This window comes from Notamacropus eugenii, chromosome 4 (assembly GCF_028372415.1).
Source record: "Notamacropus eugenii isolate mMacEug1 chromosome 4, mMacEug1.pri_v2, whole genome shotgun sequence".
Taxonomy (NCBI): Eukaryota; Metazoa; Chordata; class Mammalia; order Diprotodontia; family Macropodidae; genus Notamacropus; species Notamacropus eugenii.
The window spans coordinates 198936508-198958088 of NC_092875.1; the positions used below are offsets into that span (position 1 = coordinate 198936508).

Consider the following 21581-nt stretch of genomic DNA (forward strand, 5'->3'; position numbering starts at 1 on the left):
TTACTAGCTGTGTGACCCTGGGCCAGTCACTCAACCCTGATTGCCTTGCAAAAAAAAAAAAAAAATGGAAAGATAGGTGGGAGAAAAGGTAGATAGAGGTCATATTGTGAAGGCCTTTGAAAACCAAACAGAAGATTTTATATTTCATCCTGGAGGTGGTGATTGGGAGACACTGGAGTTTGCTGAGTAGGGTTAGTGACCTTTAATTTAAGGAGATTCATTTGACAGCTAAGTATTAGATAGACTGGAGTGGAGAGAGATCCACCTGCGCGCCATTGAAATTGACCAGGTATAAGGTGATAAGAACCTGTGCCAGGATGATGACAGGGGCATATAGCAGAGATGTTACAAAGGTAAAATCAATAGTACTTGGATATGAAGGATGAGAGAGGGTGGAGAGCTAAAGATGACACCTAGTTTGTGCGCCTGGGTGACTGGGAGGATAGTGGTGCCCTTGGTAGTAATAGGGAAGTTCAGAAGGGAAGAAAGTTTGAGGGGAAAGATGATGAGTTCAGTTGGGGACATTTTAAGTATAAGATGTCTACAGGACATCAAATAAAGTGGGAAGAGGGAGGCACTGCAGTGAAAAGCAGGAAGTACCATCTCTGAACTTATAGAATATAAGTTCAAATGCTACATCTGATACCTACTGCTTGAGTTGCTTCAGTCATGTCTGACTCTCTGTGATCCCATTTGGGGTTTTCTTAGCAAAGTTACTGGACTGGTTTGTTGCCATTTCTTTTTGTGACTTTAGTTGAGTCATTTATCCTTCCTTGGACCTAGTTTCCTCAAAGGCAAAATGAAGTAGAACTAGACAGTCTCAGAGAGCTAGCTCACTATCTTATGATCCCACTTTTTAATTTGTGTTAGATTATCTCGTAACCTCTGTTTTCCTGTAGACCATGGCATTGTGTTTTGTTCTTTTAAGTCAGAAGGACAAAGATGGAGTGGTAGTGGTAGTAGTCACCCCTTGACAAGTCTCTAAAGCTGGGAGAAATGGAGGGGAAAAGTGATGTGGGAAAATGACCTAAGATGAACTGAAGGCCCTAGAGTAAAGTAGAAGGATACTAAGGTAGAGAATGATAGTCTTGCATAGGCCTAGGTAGGGGGCAGTTGGGTGTTGTAGTGGACAGAGAGCTATTCTTGGAATGAGAAAGACATCTTTCTGAATTCAAATCCTGCCTCAACTTGAAAATGTCTTTCCAGTTGTGTGACCCTGGGTAAGTCATTTAACCTTTTTTGACTCAGTTGCTCATCCATAAAATGAGCTGGAGAAGGAAATGGCAAACCACTCTACTATCTTTGCCAAGAAAACCCCAAATGGGGTCATGAAGAGTTGTGCATGATGGAAATGACTCAACAATAGGTAAAGGGGGCCATGAACATCTATCATTCTATCCCGAGGCTCGTATGTTCTATCAGCAAATGTTTTTAAAAATTAAAACATTTTTATTTAAAGCCTTGGGTTCTAAATTCTATCCCTCCCTCCCTCCTTTCCCCTCTTAATTACACAGTAAACAATCAGATATAGGTTTTTCCTGTGCAATTATGTAAAACATTTCCATAGTAGTCATTTTGTACAAGAAGATAAATAAAATAAAAATGAAAGAAAGAAAGAAAGCGAAAAATAGCATGCTTCAGTCTGTATTCAGTCAGTCGTTTTCTGGAGGTGGATAGCATGCTTCACCATTTGTCCTTTTAGATGATCTGGGATCACTGTATTGCTGAGAATAGCTAAGTCATTCATAGTTCTTCATCAAATAATATGCTTTTACTGCGTAAAATGTTCTCATGGTTCTGTTCACTTCACTGTGCATCATTTCATGGAAGTCTTTCCAGGTCTTCTGAAATTATCCTCTTTGTCATTTCTTATGGCACAATAATCTTCCATTACAATTATATACCACAGTTTGCTTAGCCATTCCCCAGTTGATAGGCATCCCTTTGATTTCCAATTCTTAGTCACCACAAAAAGAGCTGCTATAAATATTTTTGTACAAATAGGTCCTTTCCCCTTTTTTTTGAGATGTCTTTGGGATATAAACCTAGCAATGGTATTGCTAGATCAAAGAGAATGCACAGTTTTTGTAGCCCTTTAGGTATATCTCCAAATTGCTCTCCAAAATGATTGGATCAGCTCATAACTCTACCAAAAATGCATTAGTGTCTCAGTTTTCCAACATCCAACATTTTCCTTTTTTTTGCCATATTAACCACTCTGATAGATAGGAGGTGGTCCCTCCGAGAATTTCTCTGATCAATAGTGATTTAGATCATTCTATCAAATGTCTATAGATAGTTTTGATTTCTTTGTCTGAAAACTGCCTGTTCACATCCTTTGACCATTTATCCATGAGGGAATAACTTGTATTTTTATAAATTTGACTCAGTTCTCTACATATTTGAGAAATGAGTCCTTTATCAATTTGTTGCAATTCCCCCCAGTTTCCTGCTTTCCTTATAATTTTGGTTGCATTGGTATTGTTTGTGCAGAAACTCTTTAATTTTATATAATCAAAATTATCTGTTCTACATTTTGTAATACTCTCTATATCTTCATTGATCCTAAATTCTTCCCTTATTTATAAGTCTGACAGATAAACTATTCCATGCTCTCTTAATTTGCTTTTGGTATCAGCCTTTCTGTGTAAATCATGTATCCATTTTAACCTATTTGGTCTATAACCCCCTTTAAAAAAAAATTACTCAGTGACCTCCTGGAAATCTACTTTCTTTAACTCTTTTTAATAGTATTTTTAAAATTTGCATCATTTCAAAAATATATTTAAATGGCACATCTTAAATTTAATAATTTGTTGTAAATTTGTGGGGGGTTTTTGCATTGAAATTTTGATGACACAATATAACCATATAGTATTATATTTAAACAGTTTATCATATGCACATATTCCTGCTGATGCATGCTAGACTTCCCAACAATGCACCACACATTTGCCTACCAACACTTGCTGGTTAAGACCTGCTGACAGACTTGACTACTGATAGGTTATAACTTGCATTTTGTGTGTTTGTTTGGAAAATAATGTAATCTCTACAACTTTAACTCTACTAACAACAGATGAAACATATACGAACAATTTTTCAAACTTTTCTTCTCTCTTCATGCTTCTACCACCCCTTTATTTTTATTCAACACCCCCCAGTTGTACCCAAGGCTACTACCACCTGCCTGGATCATTCCAGTGCCCCCCAGGGGGTGGTATCACTCACTTTGGGAGCCTCTGGGACTCTGTACTTAGTTCCTGTCATACTATTTTCCAGTTTTTTTGGTCAAATAATGGCTTTTTGTTCTAAAAGCTTTGATCTTTGGCTTTATCATATACTAAATTACTATGGTCATTTACGATAACATAATTTGTACCTAATGTATTCCCCTGATTCACCATGCCATTTCTTAGCTAATACCAGATTGTTTTGATAACTACTGCTTGATAATACAATTTGAGGTCTGGTATTCCTAGGCCACCTTCCTTTGTATTTTTTTCATTAATTCCTTTGATATTCTTGACCGTTTGTTTTTCCAGATTGTTCTTTTTTTCTAGCTCTGTAAAATAATTTTTTGACAATTTGATTGGTGTGGCACTCAATAAACAGATTAATTTAGGTAGAATTTTCACTTTTAGAATACAGACTCAGCTTATCCATGAGCAATTAATATTTTTCCAGTTGTTTAGATTTGACTTTATTTGTATGAAAAGTGTTTTATAATTCTTTTCATATAGTTCCTGGATTTATCTTGGCAGGTAGACTCCCAGGTGCTTTATTTTGTCTGTAGTTATTTTAAATGGAATTTCTCTGTCTCTTGCTACTGAACTTTGTTGGTAACATAGAGAAATGCTGGTGATTTGTATGGATTTGTTTTGTATCCTGCAACTTTGCTAATATTGTTAATAATTTCAAGTAGTGTTTGATTTTCTAGGATGTCCTAAGTATAACATCATAGCATCTGCAAAGACTGGTCGTGTTGTTTCCTCATTGCATATTCTAATTCTTTTCATTTCTTTTCCTTCCCTTATTGCTATAGCTAACATTTCTAGCACAATATTAAATAATAGAGATAATAATGGGTATCTTTGCTTCACTCCTGATTGTATTGGGAAGGTTGTATTGGGAAGGCTTCTAGCTTATTCCCATTACAGATAATGTTTGCTCATGATTTTAGATAAATATGAATTATCATTTTAAGGTAAGCTTCATTTATTCTTTTGTTCTCTAGCGTTTTTAATAGGAACAGGTACTGTATTTTGTCAAAGGCTTTTTCTGCATCTATTAAGATAATCATATTATTTCTGTTCATTTTGTTATTGATGTGGTCAATTATGCTGATAGCTTTTCTAATACTGAACCAGATCTGTATTCCTGGTATAAATCCCACCTGGTCATATTGTATGGTCCTTGTGATATACTGTTGTAAACTCTTTGCTAATGTTTTATTTTAAATGTTTGCATTAACATTCATTAGGGAAATTGGTCTACAATTTTCTTTCTCTGTTTTGGTTCTTCCTGGTTTGGGTATCAGCACCATATTGGTGTCATAAAAGGAATTTGGTAGGATGCCTTTGCCTATTTTCCCAAATAGTTTATATAGTATTGGGATTAATTGTTCTTTACATGTGTGGTAAATTCACTTGTGAATCCATCTGGTCATGGAGATCTTTTCTTAGGAAGTTCATTGATGGCTTGTTCAATTTCTTTTTCTAAAATTAGGTTATTTAAGTATTTTATTTCTTTTTCTGTTAATCTGTTTATATTTTTGTAGCTATTCATCCATCTCATTTAGATTGTCAAACTTATTGGCATATAATTGGGCAAAATTATTCCTAACAATTGTCTTAATTTCCTCTTCATTGATGATGAATTCACCCCTTTCATTTTGATACCAGTAATTTGGTTTTCTTCTTTCCCTTTTTTAAATCAAATTAACTGAAGGCTTATCTATTTTATTTTTTTCTTTCATAAAACCAGCTTGTAGTTTTATTTATTAGTTCAATGGTTTTCTTACTTTGATTTTATTAATTTCTTTTTTGATTTTCAGGATTTTCAATTTGGTGTTTAATTGGGGATTTTTAGTTTGTCCTTTTTCTAGTTGTTCTTTTAGTTGCACACTCAATTCATTGACCTGCATTTTCTCTATGTTATTGAGGTAAGCAACTAGAAATATAAATTTTTTCCTCAGTACCACTTTGGCTGTATCCCATAAATTTTGTTATGTTGTCTCATTTTTGTCATTTTCTTTAAAGAAATTATCAATTGCTTGTGTAATTTGTTCTTTGACTCTCCTGTTTTTAATTTCCAATTAATTTTAATCTCTCTTTCCATTGTCTATCATCAAATGTAATTTTTATTGCATTATGATCTGAAAAGGATGCTTTTATTATTTCTGCTTTTTTGCATTTGATTGTGAGGTTTTATGTCCTAATATAATTTTTGTGTAGATGCCATGTACTGCTGAGAAAAAGGTGTATTCCTTTATATTCCCATTCAATATTCTCCAGAGATCTATCATATCTAAATTTTCCAGAATTTTATCCACCTCTGATTTATTTCTTGGTGTTTTTTTTTTTTTGGGTTAGATTTATTTAATTCTGAGAGGGGATAGTTGAGGTTCCTTCCCTTCTCCCAGTATAGTTTTATTATCTATTTCTTCCTGTAACTCATTCAATTTCCCCTTCAAAAATTTTGATGCTGTACCATTTGGTGCACATATGTTTATTATTGACATGACTTCATTGTCTATGGTACTTTTAAGCAAGATATTGTTTCCCTCTTTATCTCTTTTAATTAGATCTATTTTTGCTTTTGCTTTGTCTGAGATCATGATTGCTACCTCTTATTTTTTTGCTTCAGTTTAAGCATAATAGATTCTGCTCCAGTCTCTTACCTTTACCCTGTGTGTATCTCTCTGCTTCTTGTAAACAGTATATTGTGGGATTCTGGTTTTTAATTCATTCTGCTACCCACTTTCATTTTATGGGTGAATTCAACCCATTCACAATTATAGTTATGATAACTATTTTCCTCCATGCTATTTTTAGTTTATTTATCCCCATATTTCTCTTACATCCCACTCTTTCCCTTCTCATAGGTGTTTTACTTCTGATTACTGTTTTCCCCAATATACCCTTCCTTTTATCAGTCCCTCTTCCCCCTTCTATTATCCCTGTCCCTTTTTACTTACTTATAGGATAAGATTGATTTCTACATCCAACTGAGTATGTATGTTATTCCCTCTTTGAGACAAGCTCTGCTCACCACCCACCCACCATCTTCCCCTCCATTATAATAACTCTTTCATGCTTCTTTTATTTGAGATAATTTACCCCCAATCAATCTCCCCCCTCCTTCTTCTTCCAGTGCAATTTTCTTTCTTTTCCTTTATTTTGTTTTTTGGGGTATCATCCCACCAAAGTGACCTTATATCCAGACCCCCTATCTACTATATTCCCTCTAATTGCATTTACAGTAATAAAGTTGTTAAGAGTTACAAATATTATCTTTCAATATAGAAATACAATTTAACCTTATTGAAGTTCTTACATTTTCTCTTTCTTGTTTCTTGTTTACCTTTTAATGTTTCCCTCGAGTCTTATATTTCAAAGTCAAATTTTTTATTCAGCACTGGTCTTTTAATTAGACATGCTTGAAAGTTCTCTATTTCATTAAATTTCCATTTTATTCTGAAAAATTATATTCAGTTTTGCTGGGTAAGTGATTCTTGGTTATAACCCTAATTCCTTTGCCTTCCAGTGTATCATATTCCAAGCCCTCCCATTTTTTAATGTAGAAGTTGCCAAACCCTTATGAACAAGTGTAAAGGCGGGGGGAATGTTGGGGTGGGAAATGGAGGAGGCCAAGAAGAGACTTGAAACTGCTTCTTTCTGAAAAGGGGAAGAATGAAACCCATGGAACCCAGGGCCAAGAGTAAAAAGAACGGAAGGTTTAGGCAAGAGCTAATTCTTGTTGTTTTTGTTGGTCAGTCATGTCCAACTCTCCATGACCCTATTTGGGGTTTTCTTGGCAAAGATACTGACATATTTTGTCATTTCCTCTCTAGCTCATTTTATAGATGAGGAACTGAAGCAAACAAGGTTAAATGACTTGCCCAGGGTCACACACCTGGTAACTGTCTAAGGATTTGAACTCAAGTCTTCCTGACTCCAGGCACCACGTTCTATCCACTGAACCACTGGCTGCCTCCAGGGCTAATTCCGAAGGGAAGCTGAAGAACTGTGTGAGTAAATAGGAGAAACCTAAGAAAGGTCAGGTCCTACCTTCATATGCATTTTCATCAAGAGGGGACTTAGATATCCCCCTCTCTCCCTTTTTTAAAATTTATTTCCCTTTATGTTTCCTGGTATTTTTTTGTTTGTTTTGGACCAGATTCATTCTTTAAACAGAAGTTTAAACAACAGAAAACTGCTAGCTAGGAGACCCCCCTCTACCAATAGAGTTCTGTCCATTATGCAATCTTTAGTCTTTAAAAGTTGCCTGGGGTCAGTAAGAGGTTTAGGAATATGTTTATCATGACACAACCAGCACATGTCAAAGGCAGAACTTAACCCCAGATCTTCATGACTCTAAGACCAAATGTCTCTCTATTATGATATTATTAGCAGTACAAACCCTTAAGAAGTCTCAAATATGCGATTTCTGTTTCTCTGTGAAATAACTAAATAAGGGAGAAGTTGGAAATTGACTTCCCCTTCTTCAGGAGAACTGGACAAGAGGAACACAGGTCACAATAGAGGTAGTGGCAATAATTACCAAGAGGGGGTGGGGAAGGGCTGGGAACAAGCTGTATTTAGACATGTAAGTAAAATAAAGAGTGGAGAACCAGCCTGAGATAAGGAAGCATAGCCAGAAGTTAAAAACATCTGAAGCAGCTGAACTTGACAAATTCTCCTTGAGAAGACAACTCTTACAAGTACTAGAACAGGGCTTTTCATGTCAAAATAACCAACATAAAAAGAAAGAGGAGGCCATTCAACATGTTCTCTTGACCTTTTAGAAAATGTAGAGTTATCCTTTTGGTTAAAAATAGACATTGGCTATATACATACATATATATTTATCTATGCAAACCTACAAAAAGTGTAATATTGTAGATATCAAGGGTATGGGTACAGTTCAGTAAGGAATGCCCCCATAATATCCATGGAAAGACCAGAAATGTCCTTAATATTATTCACCATGCTGTGGGCATTATTGTTAGCAAAAAAGGCTGAGTTCAGCCAAGAGAATAAAAATATTGAATATATTAAGCATTCTAAGAACAGTAGCAGCTTCCTAAAGCACATAAAGGAAAATGATTCGAAGAAAAAGGAAGCCAAAGTGAAAAGCAGCTGCCTTCAGATAACGTATCAGCCTGCTTCCTAAAGGGAAGCGTATTTCGGGAGTAACCAACGTCAAGAAGCCAGAGTAGTTGGTGCCAATCCCCTGTGAATTCATGTAATAAACTATAATACAAATAATTAAGATGCCTGGGTAGGGGAAAAAAGATAAGTAGTAGTACAGAAAGGAGGCAAACACTGACAGGGAAGAAAATGCCAACATGCCACTTAATAGGAGCCCAGATGCCATCTTTGTCAGGCTGTTCATTTGTCATTACTGTTCCTTGACATGAGACAAAAAATACAAGTACTGTGGAAAGATGGAGAGAGGGAGGGGACTAGAATTTTTTAAGTACCTACTTTGTGCTAAATCCTTTTCAGTTATTATCTCATTTGAGACTCACAATAGCTCTTGAAGTAGGTGATGTTATTATCTGCCTTTTACAATTGAGGAAACTGAAGCAGATAGAGGGTATGTAACTTCCCCAGGGTCACACAGCTAGAAAGCGTCTGAGGCTGATTCGGAACTCTGAGCTTCCTGACGCTAAACTCAGTGCTCTATCCACTGTACCATCTAGCTGGACCTGGGCTTTGGATGTGGAATTGAGGACTGATTCTACTAGTTACCAAAAATTTTTAAAATTAACTTAGGTTCAAAATTGCATTAAAATCTGATTTTAGGAAATTCTTTTAGGCAGCCTACAAGTGCCTCAATATATCCCAAGGAGAGAACTGTATGGTATATGGAAAGATTTCACTCTGAATCAGAACATGGTCTAAATCATACCTCTGAAAGGAGCTAGGAGACCTTGGTCAAGTCACTCAAACTTTCTGAGTGTCAGTTACCTTCTCTGTAAAATTAGGGAATTAGTCTAGTTGACTTCTAAGGCCTCTTCTAGCTCTACATCTCACATCTCCAAATGATACAGTGGGATGTCTGCATTCTATAGTGGGAGAAAAAAAAGAGCCACCTCTTGACATTGTTATTTAACAATGGCCATATTGGAGCCTGAAGCTCAAAACGAACTACCGTTTGAGTAGTCACAACAATGGCTTCTATTTACTTAGCACTGACATGGTCCACAATTCTAAATATCTGATTAAATTCCCCCAACAATCCTGCCAAGAAGGTCATACTAGGATTATTATTCTGGCTCTCTATATAAGGAAAGACCCTAAGAGAAGGTAGGCAACTTTTACCAATACGACACCTATAGCTAGTAATAACTAATAATAACTAACATTTATATATGTAAAGTGAGCTGGAGAATGAAATGACAAACCATTCCATTATCTTTGCCAAGAAAACCCCAAATGGAATCACGAATAGTCAGACACTGAAACAACTGAACAATTTATTTACTGGATTTATTATGTATTTGTTATGTGCAAAGTACTGTGCTTTTAAAAGGAAGAGATAAGATACTTCCTCAGGGCAGTGAGGAAGCACAGTGAAAGTGCCTGATGTCAGGAAGACTCATCTTCATGAGTTAAATATCTGGCCCCAGACACTAGTTAGTTTCATGACCCTAGGCAAGTCAGTATCCTGTTTCCTCATCTATAAAATGAACTGGATAAAGAAATAGCAAACCACTCCAGTATCATTGCCAAAAAACCCCTCAAATCCAGTCATGAAGAGTCAGATGTGATTAAAAAGACTGAACAACAAAAATGTTGCCAAGCGCCCCAGGCCTGGTCTCTAATCACTGAGCAACCTGGCTACCCCTGGTAAGTCTCAGAACCCCTCCCAATCTTTTCTTTTTCTACCAAACCCTGCATTCCACATTCTTGGAACCAAAAGTATCTTCTCACAAAAGTTCCTGCTAACTAGCCCTGTGCTAGGGCACATGACTTCTCTCCTTTGGGCAGCAGATAAGTGCACCTAGTATAACCTGCCCCATACTCTGAGGTCTGATAGAACCCAGAGTAAAGATTATTGACTGTCAGCCAGTGAGTGTCAGTTAGTAGTTCCAGCAGACCTTTGGAGAATCAAAGGACTGATGATAAATGAACAACATAGAAAATCTGAATAAGAACTCTGAGCTGCAGGGGCAGCAATCTGCCCTGATTCTTGGTTCTGGGCCATCAGCAGAGAGGCACACTGCCCATGTTCTAGATGGTTGGTGTATATCACCTACACCTTAAAGAAATGGGAGAAACTTTCAGGACTGTGCCTCTGTTTTGTATACACAGGTAGCCTCTGCCTCAAGCTTTGAGAACTGGTGTAAGGCAAACTAAAGAAAATTTTGGCACCAGAGATAGCTTTTTAATCTCCATTTACAAAAAGCTTTGACAATCAAAAACCTCAGTTAAGGTAAACATTTTCAAATGCATAATTGAACAAGAAGTTGTACAGAAAACTTCAAATCTCTACTATATATAGACACAGGTTTTTGAGCAAAAGAGATTTTTCTCTTTTCAACCTCACCTCCAGAATGTTAACTTGAAAAGGGGCAGGGGAGGGAGAGAAAAGACAGAGACAGAGAGAATGCAACACAGAGACAGTCAAACATTAAAACAGTTCTTCAGAAATGAAAAATTTTTGTTGAATTTTGTCATCTTTAAGTATTTCCTCCCGCACACCTTTGTGCAGCCAAATTTTTATTAAATTCTAACACTCCAGCAAGAAAACAAAGTGTCTAGTTTACCTTCCATCTAAATCTTCGATGTCTTTTATAAACAATCCTCCTTGGTGTTTGCACAAGTTCTTGCACGCCCGAAGTTGTTTTTTATCTTTGTATAGGATGTAGTTTTTGCCAGTGCTCTTATTACGAAAAAAATTGATTCCTTCTTTAAGCCCACCAACCTCCAAAGGTGATAGGGACAACAGGATCTCTGCAATCTGCTCCTTGCTTTTGAGAGAGATGGATTGTAAATGGTGGAGTGGGGAGAGAAATGAATAAGGTTAAGATTTTAGGTATTAAATGTTGGGTGAAAGTCTTAACAACTTAGAGTTCAGATTTTGGACTCTTCTTTTAACTACCACCACCACTACCACCATCACCACCACCACTAAAACTTTTCCCTTCCACATACCTATGAATGAAAGCTTCCCTCCCTGACACACACACATAAACACACATACAAATACACACACATACACACACACATATACACTGTCCCTTTCACAAAATATATATTGTTCTAAGAGGCAAGATCTCATTTCATAAAAGCGAGAATTCTCCTGTTTTCAATGACTTTCACCTGAGCATTCAAAACTGGACCTTACTCAGCTCTGCTGAATGTCCCTCTCCATACTTCTATGCCATGTCCCACATCCATGCTTACTTGTCCATTGCCTCCAATATCACTCTTCTCTTTTTCTTTCAAGTGAATATGTTCTATGTTGCCACCAATGACCATGTGCTTCAGTGGTTTTAAGCTTTCAGGGTGTTTGTGTCTGAAATAGATAAAGCATACTCTATGATCATTCCCATCCCTGGGACTCCAACTTCTGTGAGCACCCCTTTCTAGGGAAAAACCTATGACAGCATTAACTCACTTTTATAGGGACAACAGAGGTCTCAGGGGATCATTCTAAACTTAGCGCAAGTTTCTGATTAATGGCAGTACCAAATATGTGCCATAATCAGTGAATGAGTTTAGTGTATATCTTAGTTATCTGATTTTTAGAACCAAAAAGAGACAAAAATTGCCTTCAAAATAAACCTTGCTGACATTTTTATTTTCACCTTTAGAAATTCTGCAGTTTCCTTAACAAAGCCTTCTCAAAGAAGATAGTAAATTCAATGTATCTGCCTGGGTTCTGTAGTAGAAAATATCAGATAAATTACTTCCTCTTTCAATGATCAAATACATGTGAACAGCCGAGTATAATTTCTTTCTTCAAAATAGATTTTCCTTACTGTTGCTGTGTGATCCAGAACAATTTACTTGAAATGTCATTTGACCACTATCTGAAAAGATACTGTGAAGTTCAAGATTGTACCTCTTAATTTTGGCTCTAACACTGAGCCAAGGGAAATGGAACACCTAGGTGATTTAGTTGCCTGGCTAACAAAGCAACAGCTACAGAAGCAGCTTTTGATAAGTGTTTCTCTATGTCAAGAACCAAGAAAAGTAAGACCATGCTTCCTTTCTACAGTTTGTCATCTCAAACAGAACTAATAATTTGTGGTAAGATTTAGGTCTCAGCTTGCACTCAACTTTCTATTTTACTGGTAGTAATTTGGACAGTAATCAACTAATCATGAGAACGACTTTCTTTTTTAAAAAAAAATTATTTTTTTTTAACATTTATTTCTTTTTTAAATTTCGAGTTTCAAATTCTTTCCCTCCATCACTCCCCTCTCTTCACCCACTGAGAAGGCAAGCAATATATCAATTACACATAAGAAATCGTGCAAAATTGATTTCCACATTAGCTAATGACAAAAAAAAAAGCCAAAAGAAAGAGAGAAAACTATACCTCAATTTGCACTCCCAGTTCATCAGTTCTTTCTCTAGAGGTAGATAACATGTTTTTGTCATGAGACCTTTGGATTTGTCTTGCATCACTGTATTTATCAGAGTAACTAAGTCTTTCACAGTAGATCATCATTACAACATTGCTATTATATGCATAATGATCTCCTGGTTCTTTATTTTGCATCAGTTCACATAGGTCTTGCCATGTTTTTCTGAAACCACCTCCCCTCATTTTTTACAGCACAGTAAGACTTCATCACAACCATATATTTGTTCTGTCATCCCCTCAATGATGAATATCCCCTCAATTTCTAACTCTTTACTAATACAAAAAGAGCTGCCATAAATATTTTTGCATATATATGTCTTTTTCCTTTTTTTAAAAATCTCTTTGGGATATTGACCTGAAAGTAGTATTTCTGGGTCAAAGGATATGCACAGTTTGATAGGCTTTTGGATGTAGTTCCAAATTATTCTCTAGAATGATTGGACCAGTTCACAACTCCACCAGTGATATATTAGTACACCTATTTTCCCTCACTCCCTCTAGCATTTGTCATTTCTGATAGGTGTGAGGCAGTACCTCAGGGTTGTTTTCATTTGCCTTTCTCTAATAAATAATGACAGAGCATTTTTTTCACATGACTATAGACAGCTTTGATTTCTTCTTCTGAAAAAATGTCTATTCATATTCTTTGACAATTTATCAATTGAGAAATGGCTCTTACATTTACAAATTTGATTCAGTTTCCCACATATTTGAGAAATGAAGCCCTTATCAGAGAAACTTGCTGTAATATTTTTTTATATGACTTCATTGTCTGTGGTACATTTTTATAAAATGTATTTCTCTGATTACTTCTTTTAATTAGGTCTCTTTTTGCTTTGGATTTGTGTGAGATCATGATTGTTACCTTAGCCATTTTTATTTCAGCTGAGTGAAGCATACTAAATTCTGCTGCAGTCCTTTTTTTTTTTTTTTTTTTAACCTATCTGTGTCTTTCTGTTTCAGATGTGTCTCTCACAAACAATGTATTTTTGGATTCTAGTTTCTCATCCATTTTGCTATCTGCTTCTATTTTGAGAGTTCACATTTATGATTATTATGTATTTCCTTCCATCCTATTTTCTGCTATTTATCCTTTTCTCTTTTTATCCTGCCCCTCTTCAAAAATCTGTTTTGCTTCTGATAACTGCCTCCCTTAATCTGTTTTCCCCTTTATTATTCCTGCCCCTATATCTCTTATCCTCTTGCCCTCCTATTTCCCTATTAGGTAAGGTAAATTTTTATACCCAACTCAAAAAAGATACTTTTTGTGAATGTGAATATATATTCTTCCCTCTTTGAACCAATTCTGATGAGAGTAAGGTCCCAGCATTGCCCACCCCCTGCCTGTCCCTATCTTCCTCTTCACTATAAAAGCTTTTCCTTGAATGTCTCTTTTTAATTTTTTTATCCCATTCTATTTCTCCCATCCCCCTTCTCTCAGGGCATCCTTCTTTCTCATCCCTTCATTTTGGGAGGGGTGAATGATCATTCCAACATAATTAAATCACACCCATACCCTCTGTGTAAACACCTTCTAACTGCCCTAATACTGATAATGTTCTTTGGAGTTACATGTCTCAACTTCCAACAGGAATATAAACAGTTTAACTTTATCAAGTCCTTTATACTTATTCTTCCATGTTTCCCTTTTCATATTTCTCTTGAGTCTTGTGTTTGAGTATCAAATTTTCCATTCATTTTTGGACTTTTCACCAAGAATGCTTGAAAGTCCTCTATTTTATTAAATATGCATTCTCCCCCCCCCCCCAATAATTATACTCAGTTTTGCTGAACAGGTTATTCTTGGTTGTAATCTGAGCTCCTTTGCCTTTTAGAATGTCATATTCCAAGTCCTCTTCTCCTTTAATGTGGAAATTGCTAAAACTTCTGTGATCCTGATTGTGGTTCAGTGATATTTGAATTATTTCTTTCTGACTGCCTGTGATATTTTCTCCTTACCCTGGGAGCTCTAGAATTTAGCTGTCATTTGTCATGTGGAATATCATTCAGGAAATGATCAGTGGATTCTTCCAATTTCTATTTTACCCTCTGGATGTAAGATATCAGCCTAGTTTTCCTTGATAATTTTTTGAAATATGAATTCTAGGCTCTTTTTTTGATTGTGGCTTTCAGGTTGTCCAATAATTCTTAAATAATCTCTCCTCAATCTATTTCCAGATCAGTTGTTTTTTCCAATAAAATATTTCCTATTATCTCCTATCTTTTCATTTTTTAACTTTGTTTTATTGTTTCTTGCTGTCTCATGGGGTTGTTACCTTTGATTTGCTCAATTTAAATTTTTTTCATATTCTTTTTTTAATATGGTACTTAATTTTTTCCCCAATTACATGTCAAGACAATTTTTAGCATTCATTTTTACAAGATTTTGAGTTCCAGATTTTTCTCCTTTCCTCACAATTTGATATAGGTTATACATGTTCTATCATTAGTCACAGCGTCAAAAAAGAGAAAGATCAAAGGGCAAAAAGATGAAAAAGAATAAAGTAACAGGGGGAAGGGGGAAATATGCTTCAATCTTTATTCAAAGTCCATCAGTTCTTTATCTGAACGTAGATAGTATTCTCCTCCATGAGATCCTTTGCTGAGAAGAGCTGAGTCATTCATTGCTGATCACACAATATTGCTGGTACTGTGTACAGTGTTTTCCTGGTTCTGCTCATTTCACTTTGCATCAGTTCATACACATTTTTCCAGGTTTTTCTGATCATGCCTGTCCATCATTTTTTATTGCACAATAGTATTCCACAGGTTGTTCAGTCATTTTCTAATTTATGGACATCCCCTCAGTTTCCAATATTTTGTCACCACAAAAGAGGCTGCTATAAATATTTTTGAACATGTAGGTCCATTTTCCTTTTTTAGGATCTCTATGGGATATAGAGTGGTGTAGCTGGAACAAAGGGTATGCACAGTGTGGTTGCCCTTTGGGCATAGTTCCAAATTGCTATCTAGAATGGTTGGATCAATTGACAACTTCCCCAACAATGCATTAATGTCCCAGTTTTCCCACATCCTCTCCATCATTTATCATTTTCCTTTTTTGTCATGTTGGCTAATCTGATAGGTGTGAGGTGGTACCTCAGAGTTGTTCTAATTTGCATTTCTCTAATCAAAAGTGATTTAGAGCACTCTTGACATGCCTATAGACAGCCTTGATTTCTTCATCTGAAAATTGCCTATTTATATCCTTTGATTATTTATCAGTTGGGAAATAGCTTGTATAATAAATTTGACTCAGTTCTTTATATATTTGAGAAATAAGGCCTTGATCAGAGATACTTGCCATAAAGATTGTTTCCCAGCTTTCTGCTTTCCGTCTGATCTTGGCTGCATTGGTTTAGTTTGTACAAAATCCTTTTAATATAATCAAAATTATCTGTTTTACATGTTGTGGTGCTTTCTATCTCGTTTGGTCATAAATTCTTTCCCTCCCTATAGATCTGACAGATAGACCTTGCTCTTCTAATTTGCGTTATGTCTAAATCATGCACCCATTTTGACCTTATCTTGGTATATGGTGTGAGATGTGGGTCTGTACCTAGTTTGTGCCATACTGTTTTCCAGGTTTCCCAGCAGTTTTTATCAAATAGTAAGTTCTTCTCCCAAAGAATGGGGTCTTTGGGTGTATCAAACACTGGGTTATTATGGTCATTGACTATTGTGTCTTGTATACCTAACCTATTCCACTGATCCACCACTCTATTTCTTAGTCAGTACCAGATAGTTTTGATGATTACTGCTTTATAATATAGTTTGACATCTGGTATTGCTAGGCCACCTTTCTTTTTATTTTTTTCATTAATTCCCTTGCTGTTCTTGACCTACTGTTTTTCCAAATGAATCTTATTGTTTTTTTGTCTAGCTCTGTCAAACAATTATTTGGAAGTTTGATTGTTATAGCACTGAATAAGTCAATTAGTTTAGGCAGAATTGTTATTATATTGACACAGCCTCCCCATGATCAATTGATGTTTTTCTAATTGTTTAGATATGTATTTTTTCAAAAGATTTTTCTGCATTTATTGAGATAATCATATGATTTCTGTTGATTTTCTTATTGATATGGTCAATGATGTTGATACTTTTCCTAATAATAAACCAATCCTGCATTCCTGGTATAATTTCCACCTGGTCATGGTGTATGATCCTTGCAATATATTGCTATAATTGCCTTTCTAGGATTTTGTTCAAAACTTTTGCATTGATATTCATTAGGGAAATTGGTCTATAACTTTCTCTCTTTTAGCTCTTTCTAGCTTAGGTATCAGTACCACATGTTTTTCATAAAAGAAGTTTGATAGGACTCCACTTATTTTTCCAAATAGTTTATAGTGTTAGAATTAATTGTTCTTTAAATGCTTAGGAGAATTCACCTGTGAATCCATCTGACCCTGAAATATTTTTCTTACAAAGTTGATTAATAGTTTGCTCAATTGCATTTTCTAAGATGGGGTTATTTAGGCATTTTTATTTCTTGATTTGTTAATTTGGGTAACTTGTATTTTCATAAATATTCATCAATTTCACTCAGATTGTCAGATTTATTGGCATGAGGTTGGGGAAAATAATTCCTAATGATTGCTTTAATTTCTTCTTCATTGGGGGTGATTTCACCCATTTCAGTTTTGATACTGGATACTTTGTTTTCTTCTTTCTTTTTTTAAATCACATTAACCAATGGTTTACTATATCATTGGATTTTTCATAAAACCAGCTCCTGGATTTATTTATTAGCTCAATAGTTTGTTTTGTTTTTGTTTTTTGTTTTTTACTTTCCATCTTATCAATTTCACCTTTTATATTTAGAATTTCCAATTTGATTTTCAATTGGGGATTTTTAATTTCTTCTTTTTCTAGTTCTTTTAGTTGCATGGCCAATTTATTGATCTGTTCTTTTTTTTATTTTGTTGTAAGAATTTTCTCTTAAGTACTGCTTTGGCTGCATCCCATAAACTTTGATATGTTGTCTTACTGTTGTCATTCTCCTTATTGAAATTATTGGTTGTTTCTATGATTTGTTCTTTGACCCACTTATTCTTTAGGATGTGATTATTTAGCTTCCAATTAATTTCTAATCTATCTTTCCACTGTCCTTTGTTGAATTTAATTTTATTGCATTATGACCTGAAAAAAATATATTCAATATTCTGCTTTTCTACATTTGATTTTGAGGTTTTCATTCTTCGTTACATTGTCAATTTTTATGTAGGTGCCATGTGCTGCTGAGAAAAAGGTATATTCCTTTCTATTCTAATTCAGTTTTCTCCAAAAGTCTATCATATATATATATATAACTTTTCTAATATTCTACTTACCTCCTTAGTTTCTTCTTTATTTTTTGGTTGGATTTATCGAGTTATGAGAGGGAACAGTTGAAGTTCCCCACTAGTATAGTTTTGCTCTCTATTTCTCCCTGTATCTCATTTAACTTCTCCTTTAAGATTTGGATGCTATACCACTTGGTCCATATATGTTTATTATTGATATTACTTCATTGTCTCTGGTACCTTTTAGCAAGCTGTAGTTTCCTTCTTTATCTCTTTTAATTAGACCTATTTTTGCTTTTACTTTGTCTCAGATCAGGATTGCTACCCCTGGTTTTTTTTTTTTTTACTTCAATTGAAGCAAAATAAATTATGCTCCAACCACTGTGCATATCTCTGCTTCAGATATATTTCTTGTAAATACCATATTGTAGGATTCTGGCTTTTAATCCATTCTGATATCCATTTCCATTTTGTGGGAGAGTTCATCCCATTCACATTCACAGTTATGATTACTACTTGTACATTACCCTTCATTCTCTCTTCTCCTTGTTTTTTCTCTCTCTCCTGTCACCTCTTCCCTCCTCACCAGTGTTTTGCTTCTGTCTACCACCTCCCCCAATCTGCCCTCCCTTCTGTCAGTCCTCTAACCCCTTTACTTAATTTCTTCCCCTCCTACTTCTCTGTTGGGTAAGATAGATTTCCATGTTCAAATGATTGTGTATATTATTCCCTCTTTGAGTCAATACTGATGAGAGTAAGATTCAAGTGAAACCCATCACCCACCCTCCCATCCTCCTCTCCATTGTAATAGATCTTTCATGCCTCATCATGTGAAATAATTTACACCATTCTACTTCTCCCTTCCTTTCTGCACCCAGTATACTTCTCTTCCTCTCCCTTGACTTTTTTTATGTCATTCCCTTAGATTCATCTTATACCCACACCCTCTGTCTATGTATAAGCCTTCTAGTTTTATTATTAGTGATACAATTTATAAGTATCATCTTCCTATGTAGGGATGTAAATAGTGTAGCTCTACTGAATCCCTTATATTTTCTTTCTTTTTTACCTGTTTATGTTTCTCTTGGGTCTTGATGTTGGAGATAAAATTCCAATCTTCTCCTTATGAAAGCTTGAAATCCCTCTATTTCATTGAATGACATTTTTTTTCCCTTGATGAATTATGCTTAATTTCACCAGGTAAGTGATTCTTGGTTGTAGTCCTAGCCCCCTGTCCTTCCAGAATATTATATCCTATGACCTCTGATCTTTTAGCAGCTACTAAGTCCTATGTAATCCTGAGTGAGGCTCTCCAATATTTAAATTGTTACTTTCTGACCACTTGCAATATTTTTTCCTTGACCTGATTGTTCTGGAATTTGACTATAATGTTGCTTGGAGTTTTTACTTTGGGATCTCTTTCCTAAGGTGATGAATGGATTCTTTCAGTGCCTATTTTGCTCTCTGCTGTCCAGGTTCTCCTTTTGATTATGGCTTTCAGGTAGTCCTATGATTCTGACACTGTCTCTCCTGGATCTACATTCCAGGTCAGTTGTTTTTCCCATGAAGCATTTTATATTTTCTTCTATTTTTTTTCATTCTTTTGAATTTGTTTGATTGATTCTTGATGTCTCATAGAGTCATGAGCTTTCTCAATTCTAACTTTTAAGGAGTTGTTTTCCTCAATTAACTTTTATACTCCCTTTTCTGTTTGACCCATTTTACTTTAAAAGGAGTTGTTTTCTTCAGTGGACTTTTGTATCTCCATTTCCATTTGACCATCTCTACTTTGTAAGCAGTTGTTTTCTTTTTTCCAAGCTGTTAAGTCTTTTCATAATTCTCTTGAATCACTCTCATTTCTTTTCCAAATTTTTCTTCTATCTCTCTTACAAGATTTTTAAGCTCCTTTTTGATCTCTTCCATGAGTTCTTTCTGGGCTTGAGACCACTTCTCACTTTTCTTTGGGCTTTTGCCCATAGGTGTTTTGACACTGTTGTCCTCTTCTGAGTTTGTGTCTTGATCTTCTCTGTCACCAGAATAATTTTCTGTGGTCAGATTATGTTTTTGTTTTGGGGATTTTTTGCCCATCTTTTTTTGGCCTTTTTCCTTTCTTTTTAATTGGAACTCTACTCCTAGGGTAGAAGGGGAATGGCCTCAGGCTTCTTGTGTCAGGGACTTAAGGTGCTGCCTGGTGCTATACTGATGTCCTGAGGCCTACAAGGAACCTCATGTCTGGTGCTGCACTGAGGGAGTAAAGTACGGGTGCCTGGAACTGTTGGAGGTCGTAAAGGTCTGGCAGCTTATCTCGTGCTAAACTGGGGTCCCAGTAGTAGTGTCTGGCATGTGCTGAGGCCAGTGTGGTTTTTCTTCATTTCTGAGATCCACATGATCTGTGTGGTGGTCTGACTGTTGGCTGTTGCTGTTTGCCCAGGGCTGTGCTGAAACACACGGTTGAGGCTAAGGTTTGCTTAGATACCTGAAAAGTTGGCATCCGCCTGTTTGCCTAAGGCTACACTGAAGCACATGGAGCACTGACACACTGACTGTTTGCATCTTTTCCCAGTACAATACTGAAACATTGTGGCAGTTTTCAGAGCTGGAATCTACCATTCCCTTGGCTATGTTGAGGAAAGTTAGGGGGTCATGGTTGTTGGTGTTCACCTGCCCCATTGCACTGGGGCTCAAGATCTTCTGCCAGTTTGCTGATGGGGCTTGCTGCTGACTTGCTGGGATATTTTCTGTCCTAGACTGTACTCCCTTTTTACCCAAGTGAGACAGACCTTTCCTGCCAGTCTTCCAAGTTTGTTGGGCTCAATAATTGTTTCACCCCATCCTTTTGCTGGTTCTGCTATTCCAGGATTTGTTTTAGGAGTGCTATTTTATTATTGTTTGGAGGTAAATATGAGAGAGTTATACTTTACCATCTTGGCCTCAGTTCTAATTTTTAAGGAGTTCTTTTCTTCATTGAGCTTTTGTATCTCTTTTTCCATTTGGCCAATTCTACTTTTTAAGGAGCATTTTTGTCAGTGAATTTTTGTGTCTCCTTTTCCATTTGGCCAATTCTGGTTTTTTCTTCAGATTTTTGTGAGTCTTTTACAAAGCTATTAATCCTCTTGTCATAATTTCCTTCATCACTCTTATATCTTTTCCCAATTTTCCTGTATCACTCTTATCTCTTTCTTTAACTCTTAGAATTAACTCAGGAATTCTTGGGCTTGAGTCCAATTAGTATTTTTCTTTGAAGATGTGCTTGTAGCTGTTTTCACACTGTTAACTTTTGATTTTATGTCTTGCTTTTCTCTACCACCAAAGTAGTTTTTTATGATTAAGCTCTTTTTGTTGTTGTTGTTATTTGCTCACTTTTCCAGCCTAATTTTTTTTAAATTTGAAATTTATGTTAATGTTGGTCTCTGCTCACCTGGACATGGGGAGGCCCTGTCCCAAACTTCAGGCTTTTTCATGCTG

At 35.8% G+C, this 21581-nt stretch overlaps 1 protein-coding gene across 3 annotated transcripts in view; it reads right to left on the reverse strand.

Annotated features, from left to right (window-relative positions):
• LOC140500919 (cytidine monophosphate-N-acetylneuraminic acid hydroxylase) overlaps positions 1–21581 on the reverse strand; it is a 114384-nt gene that overhangs the window by 79306 nt on the left and 13497 nt on the right. The window contains exons 2-3 of one of the 3 annotated variants that reach the window (XM_072603989.1): positions 11640–11751; positions 11000–11199 (exon numbers count right to left, since the gene is read on the reverse strand). The exons of 1 other annotated variant lie outside the window; for it this stretch is intronic. In XM_072603989.1, the coding sequence (XP_072460090.1) occupies positions 11000–11199; positions 11640–11714 (275 nt within the window). In that variant the 5' untranslated portion in view covers positions 11715–11751. Of the gene's footprint in view, positions 1–10999; positions 11204–11639; positions 11752–21581 lie in introns of all 3 variants that reach the window. One more of the 3 variants, XM_072603990.1, reaches the window with a different exon arrangement.